Source organism: Pseudophryne corroboree, chromosome 10, assembly GCF_028390025.1.
Source record: "Pseudophryne corroboree isolate aPseCor3 chromosome 10, aPseCor3.hap2, whole genome shotgun sequence".
NCBI classification, from domain to species: Eukaryota; Metazoa; Chordata; class Amphibia; order Anura; family Myobatrachidae; genus Pseudophryne; species Pseudophryne corroboree.
The window spans coordinates 45,989,963-46,014,160 of record NC_086453.1 but is presented as its reverse complement, the minus strand read 5'-3'; the positions used below and the strand labels follow the sequence as shown (position 1 = coordinate 46,014,160).

Here is a 24,198-nt window from a genome sequence, read left to right as displayed (position 1 = left end):
CACTACTGTGTCGTCTAATGTGAATAAAGAGCAATAGGTTGTGGTGTAATGTGAATAAGGAGCAATTCAGTGTGATGTAATGTGAATAAGGGGCTCTACTGTGAGGAGTAATGTTTATAAGGTAAAGTGATACTACTGTGGGATATAATATGAATTATGGACACTATCGCATGATCAAATGTGAATAAAGTTGCAGCACTGTGTGGCATAATTGGAATTGGGGTTACTATTGTGTGGTCATGCCCCTTGCCAGCAAAACCACACCCCTTTTTGGGCTGTGCGCCAAATGTGCGAACTGTTCCTATTTAAAATATAGGGGGTACAAACACCACAATAAGGACTGCTATGGATGAGGGGTGGTGGTGCTGGGAAAGAGGTGAAAGGTCAGAGGCGGAACCAGCGGTGGTGCTAGGGGGCACCAGCCAAAATCTTGCCTAGGGCATCATATTGGTTAGGGCCAGCTCTGCGCGCGACGTTAGGCAACGATGCTTACAGAGAAGAAAGCAGTCGCAGCAGCGACCGCAAAGAAGATAGACAGCAAGAGGGCGTTCCGGGGTGTCAACCTATTGTTTGCTGCCATTTTCGAGGAGTGGTAAGCAAAACGCAGGTGTGTCTAGGCAAACGGAGATCGGAGGAGTGACATCAAAGCCGGATCCATTGCACATCTCTGGATCCATTGCACAGGGTATGTCTAGGGCTACTCTTGTTTTGAGTCAAACTTTTTTAGCATAGCAGGGGCTGCACAAGCGATCGCAGCCCTGCTATGCTAAAATGCACTCCCCCATAGGCGGAGAATAGTTGATTGCACCAGCAACAAAAAGTTGCTTGGTGCGATCAACTCGGAATGAGGGCCATTGATTGTAAGCTCCACTGAGACAGTGGCTGATGAGAATGGTCAAAATATTCTCTGTAAAGGGCTGCGGAATATGTGTTCGCTACATAAATAACTGGTAATATATATATAAATAAATAAATAAATAAATAAATAAATAATAATATGTCTACATAATTTCCTAAAGTGTAAAAATAATAAAATGCATTAGGTAATCAGCTTTTAAATTATTTACTTACAAATAGAAAATGGAAAAATAGTCAGTATTTGTGGTTTTCAAGATGAACTTTTAGTTTGCTCTTACAATCCCAAGTATTGCTAAATAACATCATTTCAAAACCTCAAGTTTTCTTACATGGGTACATTTTACAGAACATGGGGCCTAATTCAGCATGGATCACTGTTCAGAGAAATTGCAGTTGTCTGCGAATAGAAAGGCGCCACCCGACAGGAAGAAAAAATGCCCCGTGCAAAACTGCGAATGCATCGTAGTTCGCTATTCACTCACAGATGCATATGCAATTTCCAGAACATCGAAGAATCTTTGCCGTCTGAGCAAATGTGACTGCGACTGAGACCGCCTGGAAGTGGTCTCAAAAATGCCTGGGCACGCCTGCTTTTTTTCTGACACACCCAGAAAACCAAGGGCGTAGCCAGAACTTGGGATGTGGGCCCCTTCAAAATGTAGTTATGGGGCCCACATCCCAATGCTTCTAGAGAGACACTTCTCTGTCGCAGTTGTTAATTTTATGCCCTATAATAGTACCCTAGCTCATTTTCTGAACCATAGTAGAGCCTTATTTAATGTTATGCCCCATAGTAGTGCTCTAGTTTCTTTTATGAATCGTTGTAGTGATTAAGTTCACCCTATGTCACATTTCAGAGCTACCAGTACACATTATGCCACACAGTACCCCCAATTCACATTATGATATATATTGCACCCAGTTCATATTGTGCCTCATTACAGTGCCCCGGTTCATATTATATAACATAAATATGCCCTCCAGTTCATTTTATACCACAATGAGCAGGTCCAGGGGCATACCTAGATATATTGCAGGCCCCAAGGAAAAAGTTTGAAAGGACCCCTACTTACCACTCATTGGCAAAAAATGTATATAATACATGTCACTTTGACAGGGAAGGTGGGCCCCTCTCAGCTCTGGGCCCAATAGCAGCTGCATTGCCTGCACCTATGGTAGCTACGCCCTTGCAGAAAACAGCAGGCTTCCACCCAGAAATGCCGGCTTTCTGTCAGTCAAACAGTGGCTACATTGCGATAACAATCTGTATGCAGATGCGGATTTAGACCTCATGGGGCCCTAAGCAATGCAACGATTTGAGGCCCCCCTTCCTCAAACAATTCTCAGTGTGCCCCCCTACCACCAGTTGTAGCAGACAGGCCCCCACTCATTGTGCTGTCCCCCAGTCAGTATATACTTCCCAATCCCCCCCCCCCCCCCCCCCGTCGATTAGAGCAAGCAGATGATAGTTGTACTAGTGTACTTAAAATCACACTGCAGGCACTGCACTTAGGCAGGTACAGGCAACTAGTCGCTGACAGCCTGCCGGGAGTATTCAGCCAGTAGAGCACTCATTTTTGTCGGAAATCAGAAATGCTCTCCTGACTCCATGGTCTGTCGGTGAGCCACCTGGGTCTTGTGGTAAATCTGCTACTGCACGGTGGCGAGTTCACTAACTTATTTGTCAGTCCTCATAGAATGGAGTCACACTAAAGGCACTGACAGTGGTGGATTTAGGGGGAGGCACCAAGGCACGTGCCCCCATTTGTCATTTTTTATTGATTTTTTGTATTGATTTTCGCACCGCTGCGTGCACCCACATCCGGCACCAGACATGTCCCCCTCCTTCCCTGTCACCTGCTGCTGCTCTGCTCACATGTGTTCCTCCTCCTGATTGGCTCCCTGGAGAAATGTGACATGTAGTCAGTTCAGAGGAGTCGAGCAGGAGGAGGAACTTCACAGATCCAGGCCGCCACCGCCGCTGATGGAGAGCGCACCACTGCCGCCGCTGAGTGTCAGCACCCAGGAACAGTGCACGGCGGTGTGCACCTGTGTGACCAGCAGCCCGCTGCCCACACATACACAGCAGCGCAAGGGTCCGTCCGGGACAGCAGCCGCCCTGCTTTCTGCCGGTGAGCGGTCTTTTGTTGGAGGGGGGAGAGTGTGGGGGTGACCTGGGGAGAATGCTGCTGCAGTGGTGAGCAGTCTTTTGCTGGAGGTGGACCTGGGGAGGGAGAATGGTGCTGCTGGAGAGGGAGGCTGGTGCTGCTGGCGAGGGAGACTGGTGCTGCTGGGGAGGGAGACTGGTGCTGCTGTGAGCAGTCTTTTGCTGGGTGGGACCTGGGGAGGGAGACTGGTGCTGCTGGGGAGGGAGACTGGTCCTGCTGGGGAGGGAGACTGGTGCTGCTGTGGGCAGTCTTTTACTGGGGGGAACCTGGGGAGGGAGACTGGTGCTGCTGGGGAGGGAGACTGGTGCTGCTGGGGAGGGAGACTGGTGCTGCTGTGAGCGGTCTTTTGCTGGGGGGGGGACCTGGGGAGGGAGAATGGTGCTGCTGGGTAGGGAGACTGGTGCTGCTGTGAGCAGTCTTTTTCTGGGGGGGAGAGTGGGGGTGACCTGGGGAGAGATGTCTTCAGCGTGACTTGTCCCGGAATTGACGTCAGAAACCAGGGCCGTAACTAGGTGTGTGCCGATGGTGCCTTACCCACAGCACAAATGCACTGAAGGCGCACCATCAGTAGCACATCCCCCGTACGGCTGTTGTCGGCAGTAAGTCAGTAGTGAAAGTTCCGCCGCTGGTCTCCCTCCTCTGCAAGCAGTGGGAGCACTGCTGTATTCACAATCAGGCAGCACACACCTTCTGCGTGTCCCGGCACCGCCATCCCTGAGTACTGCCAGAGCCATCATGAAGTCCTGCCGCCGCTGTCCCTGACTCCTGATGCCACCATCTGACAGTAGTTATTAAGTACACTCCGTGTGAGAGTCCCGCTGGCGGCGCCGAATGTCTCCTCTGTGAAGGAGCGCGGAGTGTAGGTGCAGCTTGCAGGTCCCAGACCGGAGGAGAGTGACTGATCTGTCCGGATGGTGGATCGTGCTGCGGAGGAGAGTGACTGAGCCATCTGGATGGTGGATCATGCTGTCCTCCCCAGGCGAGTAACACACACACACACACACACACACACACACACACACACACACACACACACACACAACACATGTAAAAAGGGGGACACTGTCTGCTGTAATGTGTAAAAAGGGGAACACTGTCTGCCGTAATGTGTAAAAAGGGGGACACTGTCTGCCGTAATGTGTAATAAGGTGACGCTGTCTGCCGTAATGTATAAAAAGGGGGACTGGCTGCCGTAATGTGTAAAAAGGAGGACGCTGTCTGCCGTAATATGTAAAAAGGGGGTTGCTGTCTGCCGTAATGTGTAAAAAGGGGGAAGCTATCTGCCGTAATGTGTAAAAAGGGGATGCTGTCTGCCATAATTTGTAAAAAGGGGGACTGTCTGCCGTAATGTGTAAAAGGAGCTCTACCTGGTGTAGTGCTGCTACTGTGCAGCGTAATTTGAATAATGGAGACTACTGTGCACCGTAGTATGAATTGGTATCATTTTGTGGCCACACCCTTCCCCATGAAGCCACGCCCCTGTATACTTTTTGCGCTCCTACGACACGCACTGCCTCTGTCTTGCATGGGGTGGGGGGCGCCAATGCCGTTTCTTGCACACAGAGCTAAAATGCCTAGTTACGGCACTGTCAGACACCCGCCCTGCAAACGCCTGGACACGCCTGCGTTGGACTCACCACTCACCGAAAATGGTGAGTTGCCACCCCAGAATGGCTTCCTGCTGTCAATCTTCATGCGATCGCTGCTGCAATCGCTTTCTTTGGTGTTCTTGTCATCGCCTGCGCATTGCGTCCGCTGCATATGCGCAGTTCCGACCCATTTGCACAGCTATGAAAACCAGCAGCATACTAACGGGTCGGAATGACCCCCATAAGGTATAAGAACTAACTGTGGACCTGTACCCCCTCCAGCAGTGCATTTCGACCATAGACACACTCGATACTCACATTGAGCACTTGACCACACACCCTCACACAATTGGCCACACCCACTGAAACTTGGCCACGCCCACTCCACTTCTAACTACACCCCTCCTTGACACACAACCACTTATGGTGCCCCCTGTAATTTTTTTCTGGATCCGCCCCTGAGCACTGATATATATAGTCAATACAGTCACTGACTGGGGGCAATAATGGATATTATAAGAGATGGGGGACATGCTAATAGGGGATGGGGTCATGCTACAATCAGTGAGGGGGGGGACTGATACATAATGCACGCACCATACCTTATAATAGTGATTCTTACACCCAATTACATTAGTGATGACTGCATTATATATAAGTGCCTCTCCCCCCTTACTGATTGTTGCAGCCTAGTAGCATACCTACCAACATGTGTCACCCATAGAGAGGGACATCTGCGCTCGCCCACCCACCCGAAAAAGGAGTGTGGCCTATGGAAAAGGGGCGTGACTTCAAGGAAGAGTCCACGAATGCGAGCCATGCCCCTGTTTTCATCACTAAGGAGGCATGCCTCAGTGAGTTGCTGGCATGCCCCCTCTCCCTCTGTCTCCAATGAATAGATGCTGTGCGCATGCGCACAGCATCCATTTTCTGCTGCTCTGTTCAGCAGACCAGCAGTGATGGGACCCTCCCAACTGCCTCCCCCACACCGCAGGACACTGTGCCTGCGGGTGGGACAGTGAACAGTCCCATTTTTTGGGGGACAGTTGGGACGTATGTAGAAGGTCCCTATCCTTTCTAATACCCATTATTACACCCCTCAGCAAGTGTGACTGTACTGATTATATATTAGTGCCCCACTGATTGTAGCAGGCATCTCCCATACATGGCAGTACTTAAAATAGAGTATAATAGCATATTGATATATCACCAATCAGTTTGTGCCTCCCCCCCAGCCATGATTGTAGCAAGTGAATGTTAGACATTGTACTTAAAATAAAACTGACCACCTCTTCACCTTCCCCCATACCCCATACACTGGAAGACCTCCTGTTTTTTTCTCTGTGCACATCCTGGCTCTTCTGTCTAAGCATCTGACTTCAAACACACATGTGTCATGACTGGCCACACGCACCGTACTGCAGGACTGGAGACACATGCATCTGCTGGAGCCAGCACCCAGAAGCTGTCTAATCACTGACAGCCTGACGGAAGTATTCAGCCATTCCAGTTCTCTGACAATTTTGGTAAAATTCGTGGTCCGCCAGAAATGCCCTTTATGCAGCCTTGTCAGCAAGCCCCTTGGGACCAGCAGGGCCCCCTAGGACCAACAGGGCCCTAAGCAGCTGATTTGGTTGCCTTGTGGTAAATTTTCCACTGTCTGTATGCATTTTCTGTCACTATTATATGCAGTCGTTCAATAATCACTCAATTTGCAAATTCTCTGAGTAGCAATCCATGCTGAATTAGGCCCATAATCTCCTGTTACTTCAACACAATCTCCACTTACTTTCAGCTCAGTAAACATTCCATTCCTAATAGCAAAGCTATTAAAAATGTCATACAAATCAAGAATTAGGCACACAAACTTCTGGTGCATAAACTAAGATTACTACTGATTGATTTTGGCATTTAAAACATACTTTGAGAAGATCAAAGTTTCATTCAATGACTGTGGAGGTACATACGGAATTGTATGTGATATGTTGCTCTGCTGCTGGAAGTGAATGAGGAGCTCTCTCATGCAAGTAGAACACTTTTAAGAATAGAAAAGTTCCAATGTGTGGTTTAGGGGCTGATTTATTAAGCTCGGTGGAGTGATAAATTGGAAGGTGATAAATGACCGGCCAGTCAGCTCCTAACTGTCATTTTTCAAATCCAGCCTGTGACATGGTAGTTAGGCTCTGATTGGCTGGTGCTTTATTACCTTCCACTTTATCACTTCACCGAGCTTAATAAATCTGCCCCTTAGTTACATCCAAAGCCGTAACTAGACACAGTAGTAAAGTGCACAAGATGTTAACAGATTTTGTAAAATAGAAATGGCAAGAATTCTAGTTGTACCACCTAATTCAGGCCATCTGGCCATAAGGTTCCAGTTTTGTTTATCTGTCCCTCCCAAACAGATCCTGCATAATCTGCCTCTTCTTTGTGTACTCTTTTTCTTTTAATAAATATCTTTATTTGAAGCATCAGCTACAAAAATTACACAATGTGCAAAAACAAAGAAAAGAAGATGTTACAAACATCATAGTATCATACAAAGCATGTACTTTGATGAACAGCAGAGCCGTAACTAGGGTGGTACAATGTGTCATGTGGCACAGATGGCAGTGGGGCAGGGGGCACAGCTCGGTGGCACCTCTCAGTATTTTATTTTAACCATTTTTACTTTTAGTTTCCCATGCTTTGATCTCCCAGCCACCCATTTTTCCTTAGTCTCTAAGCACTTTTAGTCACATCCTCCTCTATTTAACAAGCACATTTAAAATACTGTCATACCCAGAACTAGAACCCATAGCCTCTCTACATTGCCTCACATTGTAGCAAACTTGCCTACTGTCCTGTATCCGCCGAAAATCAGGTTACTCTCCTGGCACCCCGGAAGGGTAGGCAAGTCTCCTGACATTTGTGCACCCCAGGACCCAGCTGCCCACTATGCTAGTAAAGTGTGTAGTCTGAGTGGTCAGTAATGGTTCTTGCTGAATCCCATCATCATAGAAACGCCCACTCCTGTATAATGCTGGTAATCTCAGTATTATATAGTGGGGGCATGGCTACAATGACATGTCTCGGGCACCACACCCCTGTACCATCCCTAATCTTCATCCTGCCTCCAAGTAACACATCATCGCCCCCGCACCGCCCCCTCCCAACCATTGAGTCGGCAAGTATGCATTGCAGTCAGACACCTTACTCATGGAGCTTTTTGCACCTGTATTGGTAAACCTGCAAATTCTAACTACAGTATGTGAGGCTTGTAGAGACACATGATACTTTTGTAAAAATAATCAGCATTGCAGCTGAGCAGATCTATGTAGTGTGTGGCTTCAGGGCATTGGATGTCTAGGTACACACTATATAGAGCAGCTTAGTTGCAATGGTTTAATACTGACAATTACAAGCTTCATATGGTTAGAATTCACTTGCTCTGAATGCAGGGGCAGATAGTTCTATCAGTAAGGTGTGCGATGGAAATGTGAGAGACAATGTTGAGAAGTGATGCCTGTCACTGTGAGAGGTCCTGGGTATGACTGATAAGAAATAAGTTATATTTAAAACAAAGAATGACAAATAGCTCTTAAATTGTTAAATGCATGAATTAATTAATAAGATGATTAGTGTCCAAATCCAGTTTCTTGTAGTGTTCTGAAAGTATAGGTTGTCAGTTAAAGTATCAATTGTAGAATGGGGAAGAGGAGAGCACCACTGCTCTTTAGCACCATAAAGTCTAGTTACGGCTCTGGTTAACCGCATCAGTCAAAAATAAAAGGAAAAGAAAATGCAATGGCAATGAGCATGAACAATCCTAACAGCAAACAAAACAGATATAATGGACATTTCAGGAGGCTATACAGTGAATAGGATTCAGTTAGGCACAAATACAAAGAAAAGGCAGGCTGGCGTGTGCAGGAAATACTGATGGAAATAAATAAATAAATCAGCAATATCATGAGAATGATATAGGGTCATCTTGGAGAAGAAGTCTAGTTTCTAACCACTGTGTGAAATAAAAACATTTAGGAATATGGGCCTTGATGTGTGAAGATCATCGGCGGGATGCAGAGGCGTCGCTCTGCCCCTTTACACCCAGTGCGGTGGGTTCAAAGGGGCGTGGTTTCGTGGGATGGGGCATGGCTTCACATGATGGGGCGTGGCTTCTTGGGATGGGGCGTGGCTAGCCATCCCAACCCCATGTTTTCATCACGCCGGGGTCCGGGAGGAGCGGGCTGCCCCGGGGAGTGCTCGTGTTGCAGTGCCGGCTCCTGCTCAGTGACAAGAGCCGGGTTGCTGCACTGTTGCTGCACACCCCGCACCATCCTTCTGACGCCAGTGGTGGGATGTAATGGAGTCCAAGATCGCCGGAGGTGAAGGATGTGGCAGATCTTGGACTTTTTTTAAAGAGGCAATTACTTACAAGACATGATTTTGCTTGTAAATGTTTGCCCCTTTAAAAAATTGTCAACGATAGCACATCTGGTGATCTCGGACGCCATTACATCCTGTTGAAGATTTCAAGAAACCATTGTTCTCAGCGATTCCTTAATGTTGTTTGATATATTATTATATTTATGTGCACTATTTTTACAACGTTCTGGAGCGGGGACTGGAGAGACTCTTGTGTGGGCTGGGGCTGGAGAGACACTTGTGTGGGCTGGGGCTGGAGAGACACTTGTGTGGGCTGGGGCTGGAGAGACTCTTGTGTGGGCTGGGGCTGGAAAGACACTTGTGTGGGCTGGAGAGACACAAGGAGGAATGAGGCTTTGTGGGATGGGGAGCACGACACAATGGGAGAAGAGGAGCACAGCACCATGAGGCCATGACCCTGCCTGAGACCATTCCCCACTTTTAGTGTGCATGTGCACCTTAGGCGCACTCAGCATTTTGCACATGAGGGGGGAGGGGGGGGGGTTGCCTACAGCACCAAATTGGTCAAGCTCAACTCAAGTACTACCAACAGGTCATATTTTGTAGATTCTTCAATCATGAAAAGGTGGCTTAATTTATTTTGTTAGGTCAGTTATAGACAAAAAGCCTCAAAACATGACCAGTTGTGGACACTTGAGGGTTGGAGTTCGGAAACACTGGTATAATGCTGTACATTAAAAAAATGTAAATATCAATCATTACTGTGCTTGGATTCCTATATAAGATCTGCTGTTCAAATAATAATAATAAAAAAAAACATTTTAAAAGCCTGACAATGTACTGTAGCACTTTGAACTTAAGTTTAAATGAATTCAGTTTAGTCATTTACTGTAACTTGAACAGGTTCAATTGCTCAAACAGATTTGAACTATAAGCTGGGCAAAACACATTTACCTTGCTTGACTGTAGCTAAAAAATAATCTTATAAAAAGTTTGAGCATTTATTGCACTTTTACATGTATTGATTGATCTAAGTTAAGAAATGATTTCATCACTGAAGATATAACAATTAGAATTTTGTAAAACCAAAATTTAGTTAAATGTTATTTCATGAAATAAAACACATTGTTGAGTGTTAATGATACAAACTCCACTGCAGACCATGGAAACTCCCTTCATATCCTTCATTAGTAGTCCTAACATGATCAGATACAGTGCTGTATGGGTCAAAACTTAAAAGGCTGTTTCTAAAGTCATTTAAACTATTCCTATTACTATGTATGTTTTCTTTCTACAAAGAAGATCTGTTGGCAACTCTTGAGGTCATTAACAGTACCGCACACAAAAAGTCCAAACCGCAGAGCAAAATCACCTTTATTATTAAGCAAAGTGTACTCAGATTTATACCAAACCAATGTTTTTTGCTGAAAATCCTGGACCCATTGAGAGGAAGAGAATGTTTGTGTATTGTCAGCTGTTGTGAGAACATTACAAAATATACTATGCAATTTTCAGAGTGAGATTCTTACTGTGCGATAAAGGGTGGCAGATCTACAGGGCATGACTTATTGCAGAGGGTGCAGGGTAATTGTTCAGCTGCAAAGGAGTAATTTTGCTCCAACTCTGATCTGGTGGTCACTTACTATCTGATACTTTAAACACACACACACCTTGACATAGATGCTTATTTCTTGGTGCATTCTAAACAATTAAATAAAAATCTTCACCTGTATAAGTTTAGATTAAAGACATTTTTCAAATCTTTCAGATATCTTCTTAGTAAGAATGACCTAATCCTTTATCTTTTTTTTTATTGATATATGTATTACAGTAAGATTTTCTGGAATTCTGCACTGGAATTTTAAACACATACTGTATAATACTGTATGTCTTATTTTAATATTTGTCTTGACATTAGGACAAATTACTAATTCATTCACTTTTCATCACTTGAAAGCAAACAAACAACATTAAGACGGGAGTGATGTATACACATGTTTCACTGCTGTACAGTATTTAGCTGATTTAGTCATTATCATCAATAATATAGAGAGTATGAGTCCTGGAGGAGAAGGCTGGTATAAAGCAGGATAATGAACATTAAAGGCACAATAAATCTGGAGTTATTAAGAGAACAGACACTGACAACTGCCTTATAATACTGGTAATATATGTTATTATTATTATTATTATTATTATTATTATTATTATTACTACTACTGCTACTTATCAGAATATATTACCCATCAATTACCTTGTATCTCTTCCTAACTGCATTTAAATAGACTTCTTTGCATTTTTCTTTTTTTACTTGCAGTGCTCTTGAACAGCTGGTATTTACTAAAACTAAAATTACATATATTTATTTTATCAAACAATTTAGAAGACAAATTATACAATTGCCAATTGAAGGATATAAATCAAGGAAGATAAAACAGGAAACAATCAAAAGTAAAATAGTATGTACTAATCTTATTGTAATATTGTATGCAAATTACTTACAATGAGTGAAATCGCAAAATAGCATGAATACTGTATTGTATGACCTCCATGTGCATTATTCAAAAAACAATGTCAAACTTGACAACAAAGTACAGTTATTAGTTATTGACAAATACTATATATAGTTTTAAATTCCAATTTAATGTATTGCGAACTATTAATAAATTATAGTACTATAACTACATGTATCATGAAAATTTAATTCTTTTTCTGTAAAATATGTGTAAATCTACTAAAGAAAATATTATGTTTTGTGATCAATGGGCAATTCTTGAAGGAAAGTAAGTGTTAACATTTAAACATAAATTTATTGCACTTTCTGCATATGTACATTTCTGTATGCTATATATTATACTCTTACCATTGATTATTAGTCTTCTGAATATCATAGGATGCTACCTATGGCATTATCAGCTACAGAGAAAGAAAAATATCAGCTACTGTATACAAGTAAAATCTTTATTTCTTGAATTTGAAATAATGAGGATAATGTACTGGAAACTTGATTAGAAGGACAAACAAGTAAACTACTAGTTTCATGGCTGAAAAAAATAGTAACATTAAAAAATAATTAAGTTGGAGAGGTTATTGATTGCACTTCTTTTTCGATCATATGTGATCTTCTTTTTCATTTATTTATTTACTTCTCATTTTTGATATAATTCCTCATTCCTGGTATAATTGATTAAAGAGAGATGGCATTTTTTAACATTTTATATGTATATACTAGAGTTTAGAATGTGTAATTATATTAGTAGTCTCCTTGTGCCTCAGATTTGATAACTCTTGTTTCTTTATCTGTAGTTGGAAAGAAATAGAATTGTACAAACTTATTCGTAGTTACCAAAATTCCCAACTCAGAAGAAGGTAATTCTTATAACTTGTAATATCTATATCAGTTGATTCCTGAATTGCAAGGTAAAGGTGTAATTTGTGAACATTGTGACCTACTATAACATAAACTTTAGCATAAGTGAGAATGTTATACAAAATGGGACATTGGTTATAGATTTTAGAAAAAAGTTGTACAAAATGTAAGGAGCCAGAAGAATCTCACTAGAGTGGAATTATTATAACAAGAATTTTGGGAAAATGTATCCCCCCATTTAATCTTATAATTTTTTTTATTAGTGAAAAAATGTATCTTTATGCAAATGCTATACTACAGTATCTGGATACTACTGTGAATTCTAGAAACTACTAAGCATTTTGTGTTATAAAGAAACCAATAGTATTTTTGAAAATTAATAGTTTTTAGTGATTCTTCACATGCATTACTAATAGAAATTCCTTTTTTTCTATTGACCTTTTCTCCCAATAGGATTTAAAGGATTTTACATATTTTTGGGATTATGGATCAATGGGTCCACATGGATTAGCTCGATAGGTCGACCACTATAGGTCAACATTGAAATTATTGACACAGGAAAAAGGTTGACACATTAAAATGATGTACACTGGGGAGGTCGGCATATGAAACGTTCGGCATGACATTTTTAAACTTTTTTGTTTCTTATTTGTGTAACAAGACCAGGAACCCCAATAAGTGCACCGTGTACCCTTACATGGCTCACTTCACTTGACATGCTATGGGCAAAGTGCCTCACTCCGCTAACGCTATGGTCAGCACAGGTTGGTAAAGTATGAAAAAGTTAAAAATAATATATATATTTTTTAAAGTCACGTCAACCTTTTCACGTGTTGACCTGTCCTGTGTCGACCATTTTAGTGTGTCGACCATGTCAATGTGGACCAATAGTGGTTTAATAAAGAGGCAATAATAGTTTATAGAGAGACAGGTTCGTCCTGGTGCTTTCTCTGTCTTATTGGTTTGTAAAAGTAATATAATATTCTACCAGCAATGTGGTTATAAAATGAACGGAAAAGAAAACGAGATCATAGTGCATACTGTTGTATGGTTGTGTAAGTACAGTATATGGTGGTATATAAAAACTCATTATATAAATGACAATGATTGGACAATCTTAACACTGTTGTCCTGTAGTGGTTGCTCAGCAAGTTAGTGTTCACTTTACATCAGGGTGTTCAGTCTCTTGGTTACAATACTCAGGAGATGGGAAAAAGGTAAAACAACATGGGATATATCCTCCAAAACCAGTGATGGATGCAGATGCTTATATTTGTTGCACTCATATGTATTAATAATTATGGAGCATTGGACATTAATTTATCTAAAACTTTATTTTAAAGATAAGAAACATTTTAAATTTTGCCTGACTTGGAAACCAGAATGAGGTAAAACGGCATCATCCCGCTGTTGGATTCTCGCGGGGTTTGGATTGCATATAAGGAGCCGCGCGTTGCCACCATTTTCACTATGGTATTGGAGAGTGTAGCAAGAGGACGTGTCTCCATCCTCAGTGTCCTGTATCAGAACAGTGGTGGTGTCCTCTGCTGCCATATGTCCAGTGCTGCTGTATAAGTCCAGTCCAGTGGTACTGTGTTGTGCTGCATCAGTACAGTGGTGGTGTATTTTGCTGCATTAGTCCAGTCACAGTGATGGTGTCATCTGCTGCCATATGTCCAGTGCTGCTGTATAAGTCCAGTCCACTGCAGTGGTGCTGTGTTGTCCTGCAACAGTACAGTGGTAGTGTCTTGTGCTGCCTCAGTCCAGTCACAGTGGTGGTGTCCTCTGCTGCCATATGTCCAGTGCTGCTGTATAAGTCCAGTCCATTGCAGTGGTGCTGTGTTATCCTGCATCAGTCCAGTGGTGGTGTCCCTGTGCTGCTGTATATGTGCAGTGGTACTGCCATATAAATCCAGTGGTAGTGGCGTATAAATCCAGTCCAGTGATACTGTCATATAAATCCAGTGGTACTGGTGTATAAATCCAGTCCAGTGATACTGCCAAATATGTCCAGTGGTACTGCCATATAATTCCAGTGATACTGCCATATATGTCCAGTGGAACTGCCATATAAATCCAGTGGTACTGGCGTATAAATCCAGTTCAGTGATACTGCCTTATATGTCCAGTGGTACTGCCATATAATTTCAGTGATACTGCCGTATATGTTCAGTGGTACTGCCATATAAATCCAGTCCAGTGAGCCTGCTGTATATGTCCAGTGGTAATTCCGTATAAATCCAGTGGTACTGGCATATAAATCCAGTCCAGTGATACTGCCGTATATGTCTAGTGCTACTGCCATATAATTCCAGTGATACTGCCGTATATGTCCAGTGGTACTGTCGTATAAATCCAGTCCAGTGATACTGCCATATATGTCCAGTGCTACTGCCATATAATTCCAGTGATACTGCCGTATATGTCCAGTGGTACTGTCGTATAAATCCAGTCCAGTGGTACTGCCATATAAGTCCAGTGGTACTGCCATATAATTCCAGTGATACTGCCGTATATGTCCAGTGATACTGCAATATATGTCTAGTGATACTGTCGTATATATCCTGTGGTACTGCCGTATAAATCCAGTGATACTGCCATGTAAATCCAGTTCAGTGGTACTGCCGTATATGTCCAGTGGTACTTCCGTATAAATCCAGTGGTACTGGCATATAAATCCAGTCCAGTGATACTGCCGTAAAAGTCCAGTGATACTGCTGTATATGTCCAGTGGTACTGCCATATAAATCCAGTGGTAGTGGCGTATAAATCCAGTCCAGTGATACTGCCGTATATGTCCAGTGGTACTGCCATATAATTTACTGCCGCATATGTTCAGTGGTACTGCCATATAAATCCAGTCCAGTGATACTGCCGTATATGTCCAGTGGTACTTCCGTATAAATCCAGTGGTACTGGCATATAAATCCAGTCCAGTGATACTGCCGTTTATGTCTAGTGTTACTGCCATATAATTCCAGTGATACTGCCGTATAGGTCTAGTGGTACTGTCGTATAAATCCAGTCCAGTGATACTGCCATATATGTCCAGTGGTACTGCCATATAATTCCAGTGATACTGCCGTATATGTCCAGTGGTACTGTCGTATAAATCCAGTCCAGTGGTACTGCCATATAAGTCCAGTGGTACTGCCATATAATTCCAGTGATACTGCCGTATATGTCCAGTGGTACTGCCTTATATGTCTAGTGATACTGCCATATATGTCCAGTGATACTGTCGTATATGTCCTGTGGTACTGCCGTATAAATCCAGTGCTACTGCCATATAATTCCAGTGATACTGCCGTATATGTCCAGTGGTACTGTCGTATAAATCCAGTCCAATGATACTGCCATATATGTCCAGTGCTACTGCCATATAATTCCAGTGATACTGCCGTATATGTCCAGTGGTACTGTCGTATAAATCCAGTCCAGTGGTACTGCCATATAAGTCCAGTGGTACTGCCATATATGTCTAGTGATACTGCCATATATGTCCAGTGATACTGTCGTATATGTCCTGTGGCACTGCCGTATAAATCCAGTGATACTGCCGTATAAATCCAGTCCAGTGGTACTGCCGTATATGTCCAGTGGTACTTCTGTATAAATCCAGTAGTACTGGCATATAAATCCAGTCCAGTGATACTGCCATAAAAGTCCAGTGATACAGCTGTATATTTCCAGTGGTACTGCCGTATAAATCAGTACAAGTCCAGTGATACTGCCGTATAAATCCAGTGATATTGGCATATAAATCCAGTCCAGTGGTACTGCCAAATAAGACCAGTCCAGTGGTGCTGCCATATAAGTTCTGTGGTGCTGTCCTGTGCTGTATATTATTTATTCAAAATAAAGGGGTGATTAATATTTAATCCAAATAATTTTTACAGGTTTTGCCCTGTTTGGTGTAGAGGTATGCTCTCATTTGCTGCATCTTGTTATATAACTCCAGAAAAATAATGGAGAACACAAATTTGGAGGAAAAAATAGGGAAAGATCAAGAACCACTTCCTCCTACTGCTTTTGCTGCCACTGCTGTTGTTGCTGCTGGGAGTCGATCGTCATCCCAGAGGGGAAGTCGGAAGACCACTTGTACTACTTCAGCTAAGCAAATGACTGCCCAACAGTCCTTTGTGAGGAAGATGAAATATGACAGGAGTCATCCTGTTCCAAAGTGGATAACTGAGGCCTTTACAGCTATGTTGGACGTGCGTCTGGTATCTGCCATTAGTGCAGTGGGACTGCAGTGCCAATCCTAGATGGGCCAGGTGTTTGTGCCGCACACTTGTGTCGCTTAGCTTAGTCATACAGCTACCTCATTGCACCTCTTTTACTTGTTTGCATGATGTGCTGTTTGGGGACTATTTTTTTATGTGCCATCCTGTCTGCCACTGCAGTGCCACTTCACTCCTTGATGGGCCAGGTGTTTGTGCCGCAAACTTGTGTCGCTTAGCTTAGTCATACAGTTACCTCATTGCACCTCTTTTACTTCTTTGCGTGATGTGCTGTTTGGGGACTATTTTTTTATGTGCCATCTTGTTTGCCACTGCAGTGCCACTCCACTCCTAGATAGGCCAAGTGTTTGTGCCGCACACTTGTGTCACTTAGCTTAGTCATACAGCTACCTCATTGAACCTCTTTTACTTCTTTTCATGATGTACTGTTTGGGGACTATTTTTTATGTGCCATCCTGTCTGACACTGCAGTGCCACTCCTAGATGGGCCACGTGTTTGTGCCACACACTTGTGTCTCTTAGCTTAGTCATACAGCCACCTCGGTGCAACCTTTTGGCCTAAAAACAATATTGTGAGGTGTTCAGAATAAACTGGAAATGAGCGGAAATGAATGTTATTAAGGTTAATAATAACATAGGATCAAAATTACCCCCAAATTCTGTGATTTTAGCTGTTTTTATGTTTTTTTCAAAAATCATCCAGATCCAAAACCAAAACCAAAACTCAAAAAGGGTGGTTTTGGCGAAACCAATCCAGATCCAAAAAAAGAGCTTGGAACCAGAACCAAAACACAAAACAGGAAAAGTGCCCGCCGCACATCTCTAATCCTAACAATGATGAGTTAGATATTAATATTTTACAAAGCCAGCAGTACCTTTCAATCGCAATATGTCTAGTCTTATAAATTAAGTATTTCCTATGAGGAAAAAAATACAGTTATTTAACTAAAAGTGTTAACCAAAGACATAATGTTTATCAATATCTGTATAGTTCTGTACCTGTACTGTAGTTTAAAGACACATATTGTGTTAGTGTAGGCGAATTGTGCAGTGTCGCATAGCCAGACACTTGGTCACACTCACACAACTGCAGTGTTGGAGTTCAGTTTCCTTCCAGGCCGGTGCTAGGGTGTTCAGCGCCCCCCTGTAAACTATAAATTTGCACCCTCCCAAACTCTACAAGGGGACAGCACACATAATGCCACATGTAACACCCCCTATACCAGTGACGTTTACACACGTAACACCCCTTGTACCAGAGGCGCTTACACACGTAACATCACCTGTAGTAGTTACGCTAACACATGTAACGCCCCCTGTACTAGAGATGATTACACACGTAACGCCCCCTGTACCAGAGAGACACTTACACACGTAATGCCCCTGTAACAGAGACGCTTACACACGTAATGCCCCCTGTAGTAGTGATGCTAACACATGTAACCCCCCAGTACCAGTGACGCTTACACACGTAACGCCCCCTGTAGAAGTTACACTTACACATGTAATGCCCCCTGTACAAGTGACGCTTACATGCGTAACACCCCCTGTAGCAAGGACACTTACACTCGTAATGCCCCCTGTAGCAGTGACGCTTACCCACGTAATGCCCCCTTTACCAGTGATGGTTACACACGTAACGCCCCCTGTAGAAGTTACACTTACACATGTAATGCCCCCTGTACAAGTGACGCTTACATGCGTAACACCCCCTGTAGCAAGGACACTTACACTCGTAATGCCCCCTGTAGCAGTGATGCTAACACATGTAACCCCCCAGTACCAGTGACGCTTACACACGTAACGCCCCCTGTAGAAGTTACACTTACACATGTAATGCCCCCTGTACAAGTGACGCTTACATGCGTAACACCCCCTGTAGCAAGGACACTTACACTCGTAATGCCCCCTGTAGCAGTGACGCTAACCCACGTAATGCCCCCTGTACCAGTGATGGTTACACACGTAACGCCCCCTGTAGAAGTTACACTTACACATGTAATGCCCCCTGTACAAGTGACGCTTACATGCGTAACACCCCCTGTAGCAAGGACACTTACACTCGTAACGCCCCCTGTAGCAGTGACGCTTACCCACGTAATGCCCCCTGTACCAGTGATGGTTATACACGTAACGCCCCCTGTAGCAGTGATGCTTACACGTGTAACGCTCCCTGTAGAGTGACACTTATACACATTATACCGCGGTCACACATACAGATACAACACATACACACTTTCTATACATTACACATACACAGTCACACATACAGTATACACAGATACTGTATATACACACACACACACACACACACACACACACACACACACACACACACACACACACACTCACTCTCTTTCCAGACATTTACCTAAGGAAGTCTGGCTGGCTGGAGCTGTAGCAGCTCATTTTCCTGCTGCAGCCTGATCCTGTGTAGCTCCGGCCCTTATTTCCATGTAGCCCCGCCCCCTTTTAGGTCCACACACTGCTGAACTACCACAGTGGAGGGGAGGGGATAGGAGGCTTCGTGCTGTTGGCCCCGCTGCATGTCATGGAGTTTGGCAGGCGCAGCAGCTGGCAGCAGCAGGAATATCATCTCAGCCCACGGCTGTAGAGCAGGGAGAACACCTGTCCAGCCTGCTGCTTCCCTGCACTCCATCCCTTTGCTTAGCGGCTAGCGCCGGGCCTGGTTCTCTCCCTTCCCTCTCCCATGGTAGAGATTCATTCTTTGCATCCAAAACCTCACAATCCTACACACCGCCTGACACTGCTTTCCATCACAATTGACTCAATCCTTTACATGCTGCTAAAACAGCAGCATCTGTGAATCTTGTGCTTGCATGCACTGTAAGCAAAGTACCAGCTTGTAGAGCATGTGACCATCATTAGTGGAAGGTGACAGGAAAAATAGCGGCATACCATACTAACATTTTCTGCTTGGCTTCAAACAAGTAATAAATGTGTGTGGATCTTGATTTGTGAATGGTCAACCAACCATTTTCACTCTGACTTCTCACTTAACTTCTGCATCAGCCAGGAGGTTATGAACATTGAAGCAATATACAATTAATGGGGCTCATTTTCTACATTCCGTATATCTAAGTGCACTTTCCACAATAAAAAAAAATCTTTAAAAACAGCAAGTTTTTCCTGTAATAGACAATCCTACTGTTCTCTCGTTCTCATAATTAATTTAAGCATTACATTAATGTAAATGTTTGGAGCAATATGGGATTGAATTGAGTGTAATATATATTTACTGTATACTGGCAGTTTTATTACATTTACAATACATATAAATGTATAAATGATTGTTTTATTTTTGGGGTTTTTATATTTTCTTACCTTAGATAAAGTGGATGTTGCTTAATTACATTTAACATACAATTTTATCAAACTGTGGAATTATTTTTATGTATGTTTTATGCATATTTACTTTGAAAATGCTTACTTTACATGTATTACTGTGTTTGTAGGGTGAAAGTCAACATGGTGTTTCCTTACTTAAACCTCACCTTCTTTGATGGGAGAGAGGGTATGAACTTTCCGTAGGTATACTAATCCATTGTCTGCCCCCTTATCCTCCATACCCCGTATCTACTGCACCAATATAGTCCATCCACTGTATGCTACTAACAACCTCCAGCTAGTGAGACAAGTTGAGTGGCTCAAGAGCAGGGCCGGATTAAAGCTTGTGGAGGCCCCAAGCAACAAAATTGTGGCAGGCCCCACCAATAAAATTGATTCCGCAATCTGCTGCTGTCACTACTATAGGCCTTAGCAGACTAGGAGAGAGAGTGAGGGAAGTGAGAAACAAAGAGTGTTTCAGGGAGAGAGAGAGAGAAAGAGAGAGAGAGGAAGGGAGACAGAGCGGGAGGAAAGGGGAGAACAAGAGAGAGAGGGTATCATAGTGAGAGAGAGAGAGAGAGAGAGAGAGAGGGTGTGTCAGGGGAAGAAAGAGAATGAGAGAAAGAGAAAGTGTCATGGAGAGAGAGAAAAAGAGAAAGAAAAGAAAGAAAGAAAGAAAGAAAGAGAAAAAGAAAGAAAGAAAGAAAGAAAGAAAGAAAGAAAGAAAGAAAGAAAGAAAGAAAGAAAGAGGGTGAGCAAGGGAGATAGAAAGGGAGAGAGGGTATCTGAGTGAGAGAGAGAGCAGGTGTCAGGGAAAGAGAGAATGAGAGAAAGAGAGAAAGTGGCAGGGAGATAGAGATGGAGAGAGGGTATATATAGAGAAGGTGTCAGGAAAAGAGAGACAGAGAGGAACAAAGGAGAGAAAGAAAGAAAGAAAGAAAGAAAGAAAGAAAGAAAGAAAGAAAGAAAGAAAGAAAGAAAGAAAGAAAGAAAGAAAGAAAGAAAGAAAGAAAGAGGGTTTAAGGGAGGGTAAGAGAGGCAGAGATAGAGAGAGGGGGAAGCAAGAGACATGGACAGAGAGAGAGGGGGAGAGAGAGGAGCAGGAGAGAAAGAGCAGGTGTCATCGAGAGAGGGAGACTTAGAGGGATAAGAGAGAGATAAGGAGGGTATCAGGGAGAGAGAGACATGAATAGAAAGGGGAGTAAGAGAGAAAGCATGTCAGTGAAAGAGAGAGAGGAGAGACAGAGAGGGGAGCAAGAGAGTGAGGGAGAGAAAGAGAGTGCCAGGGAAAGATGGGGAGGGGCCAAAGTGAGAGAGAGAGAGCAGAAGAAACAATACCTACAGCAGCATCAGGCCACTGATTGGGACTGGCACTTCCCAACATTAGGCCCTGTCCCCGTCTCCCTACCACCCGCAAATTGCAGCATTATGCCAATGAGGGGTGGGGATCACTGTAGAGATAAAGACTAATCTGTCTCTGACTCAGAGTCGGCCAGGAAGGGTGCAGGGGGGGCTAGACCGGGGCAATATTTGCTGGAGTGTGGGACCCTAATGTGTGGACGACCGTGGATGACTGCCCCTTTCGCCTGCTATAATTCGGCCCTGCTCAAGAGCATCTTTTGCTAAGTGTAGACTAGAAGCATATGCAGGACTGCATTTCCATTAAAGTGCAAATAAAGAGTTTTACACACTAGTGTATTATTTGTTTAAAAGTATAATAGTAGTACCACAGACAACAGAGATGTAGGGATTGATTGGGGTGGAAAACCAGCCTGTGAAATTTATGGAAGCAGCCCTAATGGGGGTGCGGTCTAATGACCTCCTCATAAGGCCTGATTGTATGCCATTGCGGCCTTCCTTGCGTAGTTTGTTGCAGTTGTTTCTGAGATCAGGGGATTGGGAACTAAAGGTGGCCCTGTAAAATTTTGTAGAAGTGCCCCAACATAGGCAGCACAAGAGCTATAGGTGGTCATTCCGAGATGATCGCAGCCAGCAACTTTTAGCTGCTGCTGTGATCAATAGACCACGCCTATGGGGGAGTGTATTTTAGCTTAGCAGGGCAGCGATTGCTTGTGCAGCCCTGCTAAACTAAAAAAAATTCAAGCAGAAGTAGACTAGGGCTGGACATACTTACCCTGTGCGATGTTTCCAGCGATGATGGGTCCGGCTTTGACGTCACTCCTCCGCCCTCCGTTGTCCTGGACACGCCTACGTTTTACTCACCGCTCCCTGAAAACGCTCTCTAACTGTCCAGATCTGCCCATACACGCCTCCTTCCTGTCAATATTCTTAGCGGTCGCCGCTGCGACCACTTCGTCGGTAGCCGCGATGTAACCCGGCGACCCCTGTCGCCGGGCAACATCATGCACGCGCACTGCATCCACCACTCATGCACATTCCCCAACCATTCGCACCGCAGCGAAAAAAACACTACGTGCGACTGGGTCGGAATGACCCCCATAGCCATGAAGCCAAGGAGGCAATACTGGATTGCAGAGTTGCTATACAGCAGAGATGGAATAACAATGAATTGTGACAATGCAGTGCACTGGGGGCCTAATTCAGACCTGGTCATATGCAGGCTGTTTTTTGCTCTTCTGCGACCAGGTAATCGCTGCCTACAGGGATGGGGGTAATCGCTTTGCAGGGGTGCAATCGGCTGTGTAGTGAGCTGCACAAACAAAAGTTTGTGCAGTTTCTGCACAGCCCAGAACTTACTCACCCGCTGCGTGCACTCAGGCATGCCCGCCCGTTTCAAGGGTGGGTTCCTGATGTCAGTTCTGTCCAGGATCATTCCTGGACGGAGCTGACATCAGGAACCCTCCCTGGAAACGGCAGGGCATGCCTGAGTTTTCCTAGACACTCCCAGAAAATGGTGAATTGCCACCCACAAACGCCTTCTGCCTGTCAATCTTCTTGTGACCGCCTGTGCAATTGCTTTCTTCGTTAGATTCGTCGCTGCCCGTCACCCCCCATCGCCAGCCAGTGACTCGCCTGCGCATTGTGGACCGCACGCATGCGCTGTTCAAAACAGATCGCACAGCTGTGAAAAAAGGCAGCGTATGATCATGTCTGAATGACCCCCTGAGTGCGTTGGGCTGCCTGTCATGTGGGGGGTGGAGCCACATCACAACATACAAAACAGGCACCACAGACATTTTGGCCTACCAGGAATCTTCCTGGTGAGACCTATGGCCAATCCGCCCCTGGATGTAATACTATAATTTAGACAGGAGAATCATGGATAAACTAGGGCTGTGCGCCGGGCCAAATCTTGGGGTTTGTGTTTTGGTTTTGGATCTGTATCTCCTTTGTGTTTTGGACCTGGATTGGTTTTGCCAAAACTGTCCTTGAAGGTTTTGGTTTTAGATCTGATTTTTTTTTTTTTTTAAATCATAAAAACAGCTAAAATGTAGAGATGTGCAGCGGGTATTTTTCGTGTTTTGTGTTTTGGTTTTGGATTTGGTTCCTGCGGTCGTTTTTTGGATTCAGACGCATTTTGGCAAAACCACCCTTTCGGATTTTTGTCGGATTCGGATGCGTTTTGGATTCGGGTGTTTTTAAAATAAATAAATCAAAAACAGCTTAAATCATAGAATTTGGGGGTAATTTTGATGCTATAGTATTATTAACCTCAATAATCATAATTTCCACTAATTTCCAGTCTATTCTGAAACCCTCACACCTCCAATATTATTTTTAGTCCTAAAATTTGCACCAAGGTTGCTAGATGACTGAGCTAAGCGACCCAAGTGGGCGGCACAAACACCTAGCCCATCTAGGAGTGGCACTGCAGTGTCAGACAGGATGGCACTTAAAAAAATAGTCCCCAAACATCACATGATGAAAAGTTAATTAAAAAAAAGGTGCAAGATAGAATTGTCCTTGGGCCCTCCCACCCACCCTTATGTTGTATAAACAGGACATGCACACTTTAACAAACCCATCATTTCATCGACAGGGTCTGCCACATGACTGTGGCTGAAATGACTGGTTGCTTTGGGCCCCTACCAAAAAAGAGCAATCTCTCCTTGCACAAACTGGCTCTACACAGGCAAGATGTCCACCTCATCCTCATCGTCTGATTCCTCACCCCTTTCACTGTGTACATCCTCCTCCTCACAGAATATTAATTTGTCCCCACTGGAATCCATCATCACAGGTCCCTGTGTACTTTCTGGAAGCAATTGCTGGTAAATGTCTCCACAGAGGAATTTATAATTCATTTTGATGAGCATTATCTTCTCCACATT

At 43.8% G+C, this 24,198-nt stretch overlaps 1 protein-coding gene across 1 annotated transcript in view; it reads left to right on the top strand.

Annotated features, from left to right (window-relative positions):
* The first annotated feature begins 485 nt into the window (after nucleotides 1-485).
* Nucleotides 486-24,198, top strand: part of LOC134965179 (C3a anaphylatoxin chemotactic receptor-like) — a 37,813-nt gene continuing 14,100 nt past the window's right edge. Inside the window, exons 1-5 of the mRNA XM_063941695.1 lie at nucleotides 486-592; nucleotides 12,290-12,352; nucleotides 13,015-13,117; nucleotides 13,491-13,570; nucleotides 20,074-20,145. Coding sequence (XP_063797765.1) covers nucleotides 486-592; nucleotides 12,290-12,352; nucleotides 13,015-13,117; nucleotides 13,491-13,570; nucleotides 20,074-20,145 — 425 coding nt within the window. The remainder of the gene's footprint in view (nucleotides 593-12,289; nucleotides 12,353-13,014; nucleotides 13,118-13,490; nucleotides 13,571-20,073; nucleotides 20,146-24,198) is intronic.